At 41.0% G+C, this 13,368-nt stretch overlaps 1 protein-coding gene and 1 long non-coding RNA gene across 4 annotated transcripts; both read left to right on the forward strand.

The window, feature by feature from the left end:
* The first annotated feature begins 1,478 nt into the window (after positions 1 to 1,478).
* Positions 1,479 to 3,387, forward strand: LOC148853986 (uncharacterized). The gene is made up of 3 exons (XR_016113255.1): positions 1,479 to 1,720; positions 1,886 to 2,078; positions 2,263 to 3,387. It is a non-coding gene; the product is annotated as an uncharacterized LOC148853986 (long non-coding RNA).
* Positions 3,388 to 10,638: 7,251 nt separating this feature from the next.
* On the forward strand, positions 10,639 to 12,893 carry LOC148853987 (uncharacterized). 3 transcript variants are annotated; one of them, XM_088986232.1, is made up of 2 exons: positions 10,639 to 10,776; positions 12,121 to 12,893. In XM_088986232.1, the coding sequence occupies exon 2, from the start codon at positions 12,174 to 12,176 to the stop codon at positions 12,723 to 12,725; it is 552 nt and encodes a 183-aa protein (XP_088842358.1). In that variant the 5' UTR covers positions 10,639 to 10,776; positions 12,121 to 12,173; the 3' UTR covers positions 12,726 to 12,893. The 3 variants fall into 3 exon arrangements, with proteins under 3 accessions (XP_088842358.1, XP_088842357.1, XP_088842359.1); XM_088986231.1 differs by lacking the exon at positions 10,639 to 10,776 and adding an exon at positions 11,612 to 12,025; XM_088986233.1 differs by lacking the exon at positions 10,639 to 10,776 and adding an exon at positions 11,722 to 11,859.
* Positions 12,894 to 13,368: the final 475 nt, after the last annotated feature.

The raw sequence follows: 13,368 nt of genomic DNA on the forward strand, positions 1-13,368 counted from the left end.
TATTATCAACATAAGATTGGTAAAGGCCATCTCAAATTATTTAACTAATTAATTTAGCATTGTTAATGTGTCGGGTTAAACCATGGGGCTATCGAGCCCATGAACAGGCTTAGCCTGATTCATGGCCCAGCTTGGCCTAAGACTTGGCTTGCAGACTAGCCCATCCCGCGACACGACACAAGCCCATGTAGGTTTGGGATAAAATAAAAATTTAATATATATATTTTTTTAATTTATGTTAAAACTTTCATTATTTTTTTCAATTTTTTTATAAAACATGGCGTAACTCGGTTTGTGGCCTGGCCTGGCATAAGACTTGGTCTGCGACATGGCACGAGCTCGTGTGGGCTCAGGTCATATATTATATACAACAACTATATAATATAATTTTATTTTCAATTTTATTATATTATTTCATTTTATTATTGCATATGTAAACAATTGTATACATCAAAGTTCATATAAAATAGAATTTTAAGATCTTTTTTTAAATTTTTTATCTATTTTTTTTAATTTATGCTAACATTTTCACTATTTTTTTCAAACTTAAAAAAAAACATGGATTAGCCAGATTCATGGCCCGACTTGGCCCACGGACCAGCTTTACCCACGGCATGGCGAAGGCCTACATGGGCTAAGGCCGAGGGTTGTACCAGGCCAACCCCTAAAGTATCCCGGGGGAGGGAAGTACGGCCCACCATGGCCTGATTGTAAATAAAATGAGAGATAAAGAAAATTTTTAGCAAATATTAAAAAGGTAAAAGTTTAGTGGCATCATTTAAATAGTTAACATTTGCACCATCGTAAATAATTACATATTTAATATCAAATATGAAAGAGGAAAAGAAGAAAGGACAAATTATGATTGTTCTTCCTTTTATTCAATGGCATCATTGTAATTAATTAAATTTTTAATGATAATGGTTAAAAGCATGAAAAGGGAAAGATTATAAAATTATAAGATTTCATTAGGTTATATAAAAAAAAGATTCCAATGCTTTTAGGTATTATTTTTATTTATTTGCTTCTACCTCGTTATTCAGTAGTCTCAAAATCAACCTTGGTTCATATCCAAATGTGTATTTTATTTTAAAGTGGGCAAATTTCATCTTTTCCCTAAGAATGTGAATCGGTTTCATGTTTTATGTCAAACCAAATTCAAATTTAGCATAAAAGATAAACGCATCATAATCTTTTTTGGGAGATTTTGAAAAGTAAATTTTAATTTAATAAATGCAGATATAAATAATTAAACAATAGGAGAAAATTTGAAATACAAGTAAAGTTTTGCCTGAATGAAATATTATAGTCCAACTGTTAGCACTACTGGAATTCCTACGTTTAGAGGCACTTGGCCCGAGGCGGTCAAGTTATTGGGCGATTATGGAGGCACTTTTTAATGCCTCTGATTTAGGTTTGGCTTCCAAAAGCCATCTCCCACACAAACATCCAAATCTCTATCGGACTAAAGACTCTTCATGCTCTCGCTCAAAGCAAACATGGTTCCGTCTTTTTTTTTTTCCTCTTTTCTCTATCAGACGAATGTCTCTTCACTTTCTACATGGTTCTCTCTTTTATTTCTTCCTCCTCTCTTTTTTCTTTCTTTTTCCCATTTCTTCTCTTTTTGTTCCCTTTCCTCTCTTCCTCTCCCATAGAAATCTGCAAATGTGGATTCTTAGGTTTACTTCACATGAATGTTTTTCATCAGTGGCTTGAACAGGTAGGTATTCACTCCCTATTTTACATTTTCTTACTAGCAAATCAAGTAAAATTTAGGGTGGATCAGTAGTAGTTCGAGTACTATAGATAAGAAGTTTAGGGTAGTGTATTTTAATTTTTAAAATGGCCACACTAATAGCCTCATGGTGGATGTCTCCTATTTCAGAAAATCAATACGATGACATGCTTGTTGCTATTTAACATTGCAAGCGGTCAGATTCTTGTGGTATGTTCAAGATCATCCATCGATGGTTTAGAAAGAAATACACATATTGTGCAATTGTTATCCATTGATTTGGGAGGTCTTGGTGGGACTGCTTCGTTAGTAAATCCTACGCTCCCAGCCTGGTTCCAAGATGGTAATTACATCCATAAAACTTAATGTATAGATTTAATGAGTGTTAATGGGTTACTCATCAAGTCATCAATTTATTTCTATATGTTGATCACAATATCTTTTTTTGTAATCACATGAATATGGAGCTCGTGTCATTTCTACTACTCCAACTATACCTGATGTAGGAGTATTTGGTCAACTCGCAGCTCTTGACACGTGGCGTCAAGCTGACGTGCCCTAGGCCATCCCACGGACCCTAACACATAGCATCGACCGGACGTATCCTGACCACCCATCACTAACCACTGCCAACTGCTGTCACCTGCTCCTAACTCTTCCTCCTCTCAGGCGACTCCAACTATAAAAAGGGACTCCCACATTGAGGTAAAGATAGACATGAACTTAAGCTCTAAGTCTTCTCTCTTGCTTGGTCTGACCCCCTCACAGTTCTCAATTAACTTAATTGTTGGAGTCTTCACCCATGGGATAACTCCCGGGTCCTCTAACATAGTTATTCTCTTAGGTTGGACCTATCGGCCTCAGACTTTGGAAATTACCTTGTTGCCCTCGGATTCAAATTTAACAGCAACAATTGGTGTTGTCTATGGGAATACGTCTTCGAAACTTTCCCTTATCCCCTCGAAATAACGGGTTAGGGATAAGGCAAAAGTACACCTTTGGAAGCCTAGAGATAAGGTAGCAATACACCTCAATCGACTGCCCTCAAACTAACGGGCTAGCCGAGGTCACCAATAGGACAATCCTAGATGGATTGAAGACAAGATTATCAAAGGGCTTTGGGCAGACAAACTGTACAATATTCTTTGGGCATAACGAATGACACCTCAAACTGCCATGGGTGAAACTCCCTTCAACTTGACATATGGAACATAATCTATCATCCCAACAGAGATCGGCTAGTTGATGCTTTGAATTAAGGCCTATCAAGAAGGTGAGAACAATGAAGAGTTAAGGAACAACCTCGGCCAATTGGAAGGTCTCCGAGAACAAGCCCAAATCAAGGTCCCGACATGCCAATAAAGAGTTGCAAGATACTACAACTCCTGGGTCAGAGAGTGTCACTTCAATGAAGGTGACTTCATCCTCGAAAAGTCATGATCCTTGAACCCAACGTTCGAAAGCTTGGCCCAAACTGGGAAGGGCCCTATAAAATCAAATAAGCAGTAGGACCCGATACTTTTTAGCTAGAACACTTGAGTGGAAGACCGATGCCTCGTACTTGGAACTCTAAGAATCTCTGGATGTATTATCAATAGAGTTGTAAATACCTTAGTGAAAATTTCTTAATGACAAGTGTAAAGTTCCTCTCACCTCAGATATCTTTTTGTGTAAATGCTCTTGTTCCATCTAGCTTCTAGGACCCCTTGGCTGGCCAATTGCAGCATACAACCTTCCTTAAGGTTATACACTCAGATCAGACGTTGGCCCCAAAGCATACAACCTTCCTTTAGGTTATACGATCGAACCAGATGTCGACCCCCAAGGCATACGATACTTTGCAAGTCATACACCTACCTGCCTTTTTACTTTTTGTGACTAAGATAAGAACTTCTGGGACCTCGGCAACTATTGATAAGTTAGGCCACAACCTTGGTCTCAACCTCAAAGACCCTTAAAGAAGCGAGTTTTTGGAGTTCAACAAGTCGACACCAACCAATGACTTAATAAAAACATGACCAATGACACACTAAGTAAACACCACTTCTCCACTAAGGCAACCACTCATGACCTCGGCCACCAAGCCCCTGCGCAATGATGCGCTGAGCATGACGTCGACCTCGGCCACAATCAACTTCCTTCTCTTTCTTTAAGGCAAAAGTGTTCCAAGACTAAGTAAAGAACGATACGCGGTGTTGTAATCGGCCTAAAGGACTCTAATACATAACATCCTCAGAACTTTTTGTTTTCCTCTTATCTCTTAAAATGAATCTTTTAACTTTAAGAGAAAAATGGTTGTTCATTTCCTCTTATCTCTTATCTCTTAAAATGTAATCATACAACTTTTTGTTTTCCAATGATACCCCCAAAAGGCAAACAAAAACTCTTATATATGGGGTCAAAATGGATATTTGATAATTTTCAGAATTCACAATTTAGAACAACATTCTTTGCATTTAGACTTCAAATCAAACAAATATGCCCTAAGTGAAGAACACTTTCAAGTTAAAGGATTACTTTCGAGCCAAGTTTAAACGTGCCTCTTCTGGGGGGAGGCATCAACCCCTAGCACAAAAAAAAAAGAACATCTTTGGTAAGAAATTCAAGTTTTATTCACTCAAGCGTCTTTACAAAAAAAGGTCTCTTAAGAGAGGCATCGGTCCCTTACAAAAGAAGAAGAAGAAGAAGAAGAAGAAAAATACACAAGTATCAAGGGCACACAGGCCCAAACAAAAGAAAACAAAGGATAAAGTTTATTGGCCCCTCTAGTCTAAGAGGTGGCCTGGGTAGTGGCATTGGCAGCAATTTTGACAATTGTGCTATTGTTCGTCTCTAGTACATCTACTATTTGTCGAGCTTCAACGACGAACAGATCCAGCTGGCTGACGTTGAAACTCGAAAGGTTCTTTGTCACTTGGGCCTTGTAGTCCTCAAAGCCCTCTAAGTAAGCTTGGGAGGCAAAGAAGATCAAGTCTGTCTCATGTTCCGCCAAGGTCTTATATTTTTCGACTGCCTTTATTAGCCGACTCCTCCAATTGCTGCTCCATTGATGCCAAGGAGGACTTCAACTCCTTAATGAGCTCTTTGTTATTGGCCACCTCAGCCTTGAACTTGTTATGATGCTCATGCTCGTTGCGTGCCTGGCCCCTGGCCGCCTCCCGACCAGTTTGAATATCGGTCGTTTGCTGCTTTAGGTGCTCGATCTCCTTTTTCGTTCACCGAATTTTTTGAATCAGCACCTCGACCTTATCACAATGGTCAACTGAGCAAGAGACCATTTGGACATAAGAAAGGAAAAATTCCAGTCATATACCACCAAGAAGACCTCGGCGACACAACAATCTAGAAGAAGTGTGTGCATACCTCAGAGGCCTTGTCTAATAGTGTGTCCCCGACTGAGTCCACCAAATACAGTGTCCAGGACTGCCGGTCCCCAGGGAGGACCATGCTGATCGCCAGCTGATGGCTGACAAGGAGTCCCCCTCTCAGACACTCCATGTTGGTCGGAAGGTCAAATGAGCAATGAGCGGCTCATTGTCTTGGGGATCAAACAACCGAGGCTCTGCCTAATGCGACCCGCCTGAGGTCCCCTCAGGCCGACACTGCTCTCTTAGGTTCCGTCGCCTGCAGTTTCATCTTCATGTTGACCTCCATTTCTGTGAAAAAGAGAAGCAAACGAGTTAGAAGAATGCCAACAAAACTCAAGCAACTTCGCAACTGGCAGACAACGAGAGCATCCATATCGAGGGTAGGACTAAGGCCAACCATCACCAAGGCCTCCTCCTCCTTGACCAAGGGTCCAGTGTGAGTTGTCTCGCTTAGCCAAAGTTGAGTCATCACGACCTTCTCCTCATCATTGTTGCGTGGCATAATCCTCTCGGTCAACGTATTTGGTCTCCCCCAACTAAACCGAAAGGACCAGCCCTCATGGCAACTAATAAAGAAGAATTTCTTCTTCTAGTTGTGAACAGATGATGGGTTGTCCACCACCCTTCCTCGTTGTCTTTGGAAGTAAAACAAGCCCTCCTCATTGAGGTGCTTCCATAGTGCGAACAAACACTGAAATATATTCAACGTCACTGTCACCTTTTGAAGATGGGTCATTACCAATACAACCGTCGTTGTCCTAATGGCAGCGGGGGTGAGTTGGCTAAGGGACTAACCCTATAGTCCCTTGGAATGTAGTACCTCTTGGCCAATGTGCTAACTTGCACCTTGCCAAGATGGGTCATTACCAATACAACCACCGTTGGCCTAATGGCATCGGGGTAACGCCCCAGCGCTACGCCTCAACGCTTAGCCTTGGCCCACTCCTCGGCTGTGGGTTCCTCGACCTCATCCACATCCACCACATTAAGGTGCCCAAGAACATTCCCTGGGGCGTTAGCCCTCAGCCACATGGAACCGGTGCTCTCACTAGTAAAGCCCACACTCTACTGATCGCACTCGACCCCACGAGACACGACTCTCTCCCTTAGCACTTGGGTGGTAGACATCCGAGAGGAGCTCTCAGAGTCACTATTATCACTCCAATTAAGAAGGTTATATTCTTCACAACTTGAATCCGAGGCCAACATGTTGAGGACAATAATCTTAAAAATGTTTGTTAAAGAAAGTTTGAAGGAATTGGCTGTTGATAGCCGAAGTGTCCTCAGTAGAAGGCTTCGTGTAAATGGTGGAGAGTCGCTCAACTAGCCTCCCAACGTGGCACCAACCTTGGGAAATGAAACTACACCAAGAGACGGGACTGATTTTCCCATCGATTCTGGATCAAGGATGCGCAAAATCGAACCCCCCTACACCGTCTCGTGCACGACCTCATTCAGTCGACCTCGATGCCCATCCTGGATACAAACATACAACGTCCGTGCCACGCACGAACATATGACAGGAGACATCAATGCTTGTGCGAGGCACGGACAATGGGTGTGGACAGCATATGCCCACACAAGCCACATTCATGATCCCTCAACCCAAGATGGTCATTTGCTGATGCAATGGGTGAATGGAGGATTAGTTGTCTTTAGACGCTAAGAAGAGCTCTGTAGTCGAGGCCAATGCCTCCGCACAAGTACATTATACTCTCTTCGGTCGAAGTCGAGGCCTCAATGCAACCCGCCAAACAACCTTGATCGCTATGGCCTTGAGAATGGGGAGCAAGTGATGTAGGAGTATTTGGCTGACCCGTAGATCTTGACATGTGGCGTCGATTGGAAGCATCTCAGCCATCCCTCGGACCCTAACATGTGGTGTCGGCTGGACGTATCCTGACCATTCATCACCAACCACCACCAACCGCCACCACTTGCTCCTAACTACTCTTCTTCTCAGGTGACTGACTATAAAAAGGGTCTCCCACATTGAGGCAAATACAAACCGGAACTTAAGCTCCAAGTCTCCTCTCTTATTTGGTCTGACCCCTCACAACTCTCAATTAACTAGACCGTCAGAGTCTTTGCCCTTGGGATAACTCCTAGGGTTTCTAACATACTTCTTCTCTCAAATTAAACCTATCGGCCTTGGATGCTAAAAATTACCTTATTACCCTCGGCTCCAAATTTGGTAGCAACAATACCATATAGATTTGAGTACTTTGATGGAACTAGCAACCAAAAATTTTATTCTCTCGTTGTTAGTTTTAGTTTATTCTTAACTTAATCATTATTTTTTGGTATTAGTTTAAAATCTAGCTGCACTTACCTCAAATCTAGGAAAACGTGTAACAGCTTGTTGGGAGTTTACTGTAATTGCCACTATTATTATTCCCTAGCAAGCTCTTGCCATCCCTTTCTATTTGGCACGTGGTAAGTCATGAGAACCCTACATAAATTGATAAATCCAATTATGGATGGAAGTCCAAAGTTCATGAGAGGAATTTGCATCATCTGTCCCTAAGGACAAAAAATTTTCTGTCCCATCCTATAGAAAATTGTCACATCACCTTTTACAATTGAAAGTTAAATTTAACGGAAGTTGAGACATAACGGTAGAACTCCTAAATTCATTTTAATTTTGTTAACCCGCCCAACCCATCCCCTCTCTCTCCCTATCACCACCGCTACAACCAGAGATCCAAACAAACTTGCTGAAAAAATCATCTTACTTCCGAAGATCGGATCAGATCAACTACCCAAAACACACAACCGCTTCCTCTGCTTATATTAGTATTCACATAAGCTGGAGAAGAACACTTACTCCGGCTCTGGGCTGTGCACTCTTCAAAACTCATGCTTTCATCTACAAATGCCCTAGAACTATTAGGCAGCTTCATTTCAGTGTTAAAGAACCCATGCATCATTCTTCTGACAAACAAAGCCGGTTTTAACACCCATCCGACTCATCTTTCAGATCCCAAGTCTTATGGTTTTAAGGTTGGAATCCCTGAACACACTCACAGATCGGCGATGGCGATGTATTGCTGTCACAGATACTACAAGGGCCACAATTTTTGTAGTCGTCACATTGGTCCTTTTGAGCGTAGCGTAAAAGGATCCAGTTTAAGACCAAGCTCCCATGTATACGTTTGAAGCAAACCGGTCGTATTCACTATCAACATTGAAAACACCGAGCTTTTTTTAATTGTATAGTTGTAATAAACCTCTTTTGAATTTGAAGTCAAGGCTTACTATTTCGTCGATGGACACTTCTTTTCTGGAATCCCACTAAATTGGATTCCATCGGAAGGCCCGCTTCGATAAATCGGAATCAGTACTTTTCGAGAAATGCTCGGGAAAATTCATGAGGATCGGTGGAGTGGGAGCGGTTTGGTGGTGTGGTGGGGAGAAGATCAGAAGAGAGAGGAAATGAGAAAAAAAAGAAAAAGAAAAAACAAATTAATAGGACGGCTTAATTGGATTTCATAATCTTTTTGATACTGCCGTGTAGCTTGAACTCCGCCAGTTTGAAATGAAAAGAGAAAGGGTGGCGTGCTCCATTTTAATTGCATGCTACAGAAAATTTTCTCCACCACGCGAGCTCGCTTGAGAGGCTGAGACTGTTAAGATAGCATTTGTTTCATGCTTTACCTGAGTCCAGATCGTCTGTCCCCCAAGGAAAGAAAGCTTTTTGTCCCGTCCAATCATATTTGAACACCTTCTCTTCGTCCAGCATATTTGAAATTAACGGAAAATTATTTGTAATGGCGGTAAGGAATTCATCATTTATCAAATATGTTTAAATCACTCACCCTTCATACCTTCTCTCTTTTCATTCCCAAATACTACTGCGAGTTCATCTCTTCTTCTCTCTCCCCTTTCTACCCACCGCCCCCTTCGCCGCTATACCCGCCGATAGTTCCATCCCTCGCCCATTCAAGTTTCATTCTCGCGGTTTTCCTCTCTCCCCACTGATTCGCTGTTGTATTCTAGCCACACAGGAACCCTCCTCGCCGGTGCTGTATTCTGGCCAACTACGTAACCCTGCCTCACCCCTGCAACTCTAGTGATTCTTATTTCACCCCTGCAACAGTCTGAAGTATAATATTGTAATTATAGGATTTTAAATGGTGATTAGAAATCAGTAAACAACCGCACCGATCTTTTTAATCAAACATTGCCAATGTTATTTAATTCTAGTATAATGATGTGAAACTGACCAACAATAATTTAATGGATTTCAGATTTGCAATGCAATTTGTTCTATTTTGATGAAATTTTTGAATCCATAGAACACAAATGGATCAAGAACAAGGATGACGAGAACAGATGATATAGCTGAATTTTACATTGATTTTGTCAAAACATAGTTGTTCAATTCCCATATGTAACATTCATTGAAATGAAAAGGTATAAGTATATACAGAGCAGAGCAAAAGAAAAGCCTTATATTATTTATTTACTTTATGTAGGCCTAATCTCTTTTCCTTGGATAATAAGACCAGACATCCAATGACCACCCTTCACCTCCATGATAGTCATATCCACTTCCCCATCTTGATGAACCTACGGCTATGTACATGGTTGAAAATCACTCCAGTATACAACCGGTGAGGCAATTAGGGATCCAGATAACTCTGGATATCTCCACCCTCAGTTTTGGAAAACCTTATAGACAACTTTGTCTGGAGAAGGTTGAGGCCTTTTTCTTCTCTTCGCCAATTTGAATACAAGGTATGCTTCATAAACTGTTTTTGGGGACATCAATCTTGTCTCTTTCTTGCCATGGATTTCTAAGCTAGCAACCATCGAAGAGATCAGCCACCTCTGAGAACCTGAAAATTGAAATGCAGGGAGGGAGAGAGAGAGAGAGAGAGAGGTTTGAACAATTGAACATGATCTCCAACAGTTGGTAGCAACAGTCTCTGGCGGTCAGTGACACTGGTGAAACTAGATGTGAGAGAGGAGGAAGAAAAAGAAGAGGGAGAAAGACAAGTTCGAGAATGAAAGGCTTGAGAGTTTGGGCGGGTTGTCAAAATTTCAAATGCATTTCATCATTTTTTGAGTCCGGACTACGGTCAGTCCCCCAGGTCCGGTTATACTATAAACCGGCAATTCCTTAAAAAACGTTGAAAAAGTCAGAAAACCGTCGACTTGGGCGGTCGAACTGTTAAACCGTTCGACCCGGACAGTGGTTTGCAGGTTATAATTTTTTATTTTCGTTAATTTAATAAAATAAAATTAAATGACTACCATATTCCCGACCCCAAATCTAACATGCTTAGGGTTAAAACGACCCCATTTTCGTTCTAACCCTTCCCTTCTCTCAGCACTCACACCCAATCGACCACTTGCGGCGGCCACACCTGTTGTGTCGGACGGTAATACACAGCGACCGACGGTGATTCACGGCGACTGGCGGCGACAGTGAACTTCATCTACGGCGGCAACGTTGATTTTGCAGTAGGTCCAGCCGTTCAATAGTAACAGTTGCGATAGTAACAGGCCCGACGACCGACTTACAGCGACAGCCAGACGATTTTGCAGGGGTTTCTACTTTCTAGCGGCAGTAACAATTGCAGGCTTGCAGTGGCAATCACCTGCAACCAAGCCCAAGCCCACCGATGGCGAGCCCACCGTCACACCACCATTAGCGGAAGTGAACCGGTGAAGGACCTTGAGCCTATTTTTCTTACAATTAATAGATAAAGATAATAGAAAATGAAGCATATTTCTCTTCAAATTGAGATATATACATAAATGTTTTACGAGAATCATATCAAGATCTCATCTCCTCGTTCTAGAAATTCACTCTAGGTAAAAAGAAAAGGAAAATGGCATTGCTCCTCTAGCCTTGTTAAGAATCATCAATTGAAGTCATCAATTCCCCAAAAAGTTTGAACTTGTCAATCTCCTCATTCTAGAAATTCACCCTAGGCAAAATGAAAAGGAAAACGGTATTGCTGTCATCGATTTCCCAAAAAGTTTGAACTTGTCAATCTCTTCATTCTAGAAATTTACTTAGGTAAAAAGAAAAAGAAAAGGAAAACGGCATTGCTCCTGTCGCATTGTTAAGAATCATCAACTGAAGTCATCAATTCCCGTCAATCTCCCCCAAAAGTCATTAATTCTGTATTTTTTCTGTTTTTGTTTAATTTTTTATTATTTATAAATATATTTTTAAATTTTAATTTATTTATGACATCACAGACTGAACCGTTCAACCCAGATGGTTGAATCGCTTAACCGAAAACCGGTCCCCTAACCGATTCTGTTTCCAGTTCGTTTTTAAAAACCTTGCATTAAGAAAAAAAAAAAAAAAAACAGGACAGCAGAAGACAGGAAAAACAGAGCAGAACAACAACAGCAACAGGAAAAAGAAACAAACAACCCAAGACACTGAAAGAAAAGAGGAAAATAAAAGACACAAACTACTACACTAATTAAGACTTTAAACTGGAAAGAATAATTAAAGTGACGTATTAGTTGGTAATAATCAGTCATGTTTTTGGTATTTTATTTTGCTCTATGAGGCTACACAACAGAGGTGAGATAGCCCATCCTAAACCCATCAACTCCCCCCACTCCCAACAACCCTGTCCCTGGTGCAGGCGGGATTCCATCGCAAGTCGCCGCTATAAGCCTACAACCAGGCGGAGACCTTAGCAACTAACCAGTTGTCGATCGGATTTTGGTGTTGGAATAAGAAACCTTTCTTTTATATCTTCCCTATGACGATCTATCCCTTGTGTGAGTCTTCTGACCATTCCACTTAAATCAAAGAATCCCACACCTCTTCAATTGATCTTTATCGCTTAATTATCGGGTTCCTTCCTTTATATCTACCCTTTCACTCCTCTTTTGGTCTACACTTGTTGCAGTGGAAGCTGCCCTTCGTTCCTTTTTCAAAAATTCAGTTGGGTTCTTCTATTTCTATTTCATCTCAACTACGCGGCTCTCTTTGTTGTATGCTTTTCTTTTGTTGAATTGACGCGCCATTTTTTTATCCAGGTCTATAAATTTCGTTTATGGGTTACAAATTTTCTGAGTTCTGAATCGAGAAAATGGCACAAGGCTATGGAGTTGAGCTATACTTCGACCCTGCACTGGAAAATCAGGTCTTGAAGGCTTGGAACGTCCTTGCTCGTCGCCAGATCAGTACCCAGCTTATTGAGATGGAATCTCGGCCACAAATTACTCTTTTCTCTAGCCCTACCCTCGATCCTCCAAAACTGGAAAATGTTATGAAGAACTTTGCTTCGAAGCAAGAACCGTTGCCTTTGTCATTTTCTTCCATTGCAAGTTTCCCCAGTGAGAACAATGTTCTCTTCCTTGCTCCAACACCTTCTTTTTCTCTCCTTCAATTCCACTCACAACTGTGCGACGTACTGAAGAAGGAGGGCATTGAAATCGGTGAGGAGTACAGCCCAGACTCTTGGGTCCCTCACTGCTCAGTCGCACAACAAGTTCCAAAAAATCGGATGGCCGAGGCTTTTGCTGTGTTGCGGGACTTGAAATTACCTGTTACTGGGTATGCAATGGACATTGGGTTGGTAGAGTTTTCGCCAGTTCGTGAGCTCTACTCATTTCCCCTTGGAAATGCGTCGGATGCATGAGGTACCAGATGGGATTTTCTTCATTTTTTTTTTATTTCCTTTTTTTTTTGCTTCTCAGTTTCTTTGAGCTCCAGACTCTAGTTGGTTACATGTAAAATGAGGAAAACGGCTGACTTCCTGAAATTGCTATTTACGAAATTTAGTGGCATGAACAATGGCTGTGGAAAACGAACATTTTTTTTTGAAAGTATGTAGGAATTTTAGGAAAATAGTTTTTTTTTTTTTAAGATTTTCCACAAGTCATTTTCCTAACAGAGGTTAGACCTCTCGATTCATATCCTGCAACTCTTTTTTTTTTCAATTATTCAAGTTTGTTTTCCAAGTTAAGCAAAACACCAGGAAACAAGCTAGGAATATGACTCGGTTTCCTATTGATTGTCATTTTCCTAGGAAATCCTTCATTTTTCATGCAACCAAATGCAGTCTATATTCATAATTTTTTATTCACATACATTGCTGTTGTGGAAAAGAGTAGTTTATTATGAATAGTGCTTCTTTCTCCTGGTTGGAAATGTTGATGACATTTTTCAAAGGATGGTAAAAGAATCATGTCATTTTTTTAGTTAAATGATACATCTTTAGAAATTTTAGTGCAGTAGTTGCAACCTATGGACAATTTAGGTTCGTGGATTAGGATTATAAA

Source organism: Nelumbo lutea, chromosome 4 (assembly GCF_056320005.1).
Source record: "Nelumbo lutea isolate HS-2025 chromosome 4, American lotus-T2T, whole genome shotgun sequence".
In the NCBI taxonomy this organism is placed as follows: domain Eukaryota; kingdom Viridiplantae; phylum Streptophyta; class Magnoliopsida; order Proteales; family Nelumbonaceae; genus Nelumbo; species Nelumbo lutea.

What these genes read in the sequence shown, in the direction of transcription:
- LOC148853987 (XM_088986232.1), top strand. Translation starts at nt 12,174, where the DNA reads ATGGCACAAGGCTATGGAGTTGAGCTATACTTCGACCCTGCACTGGAA.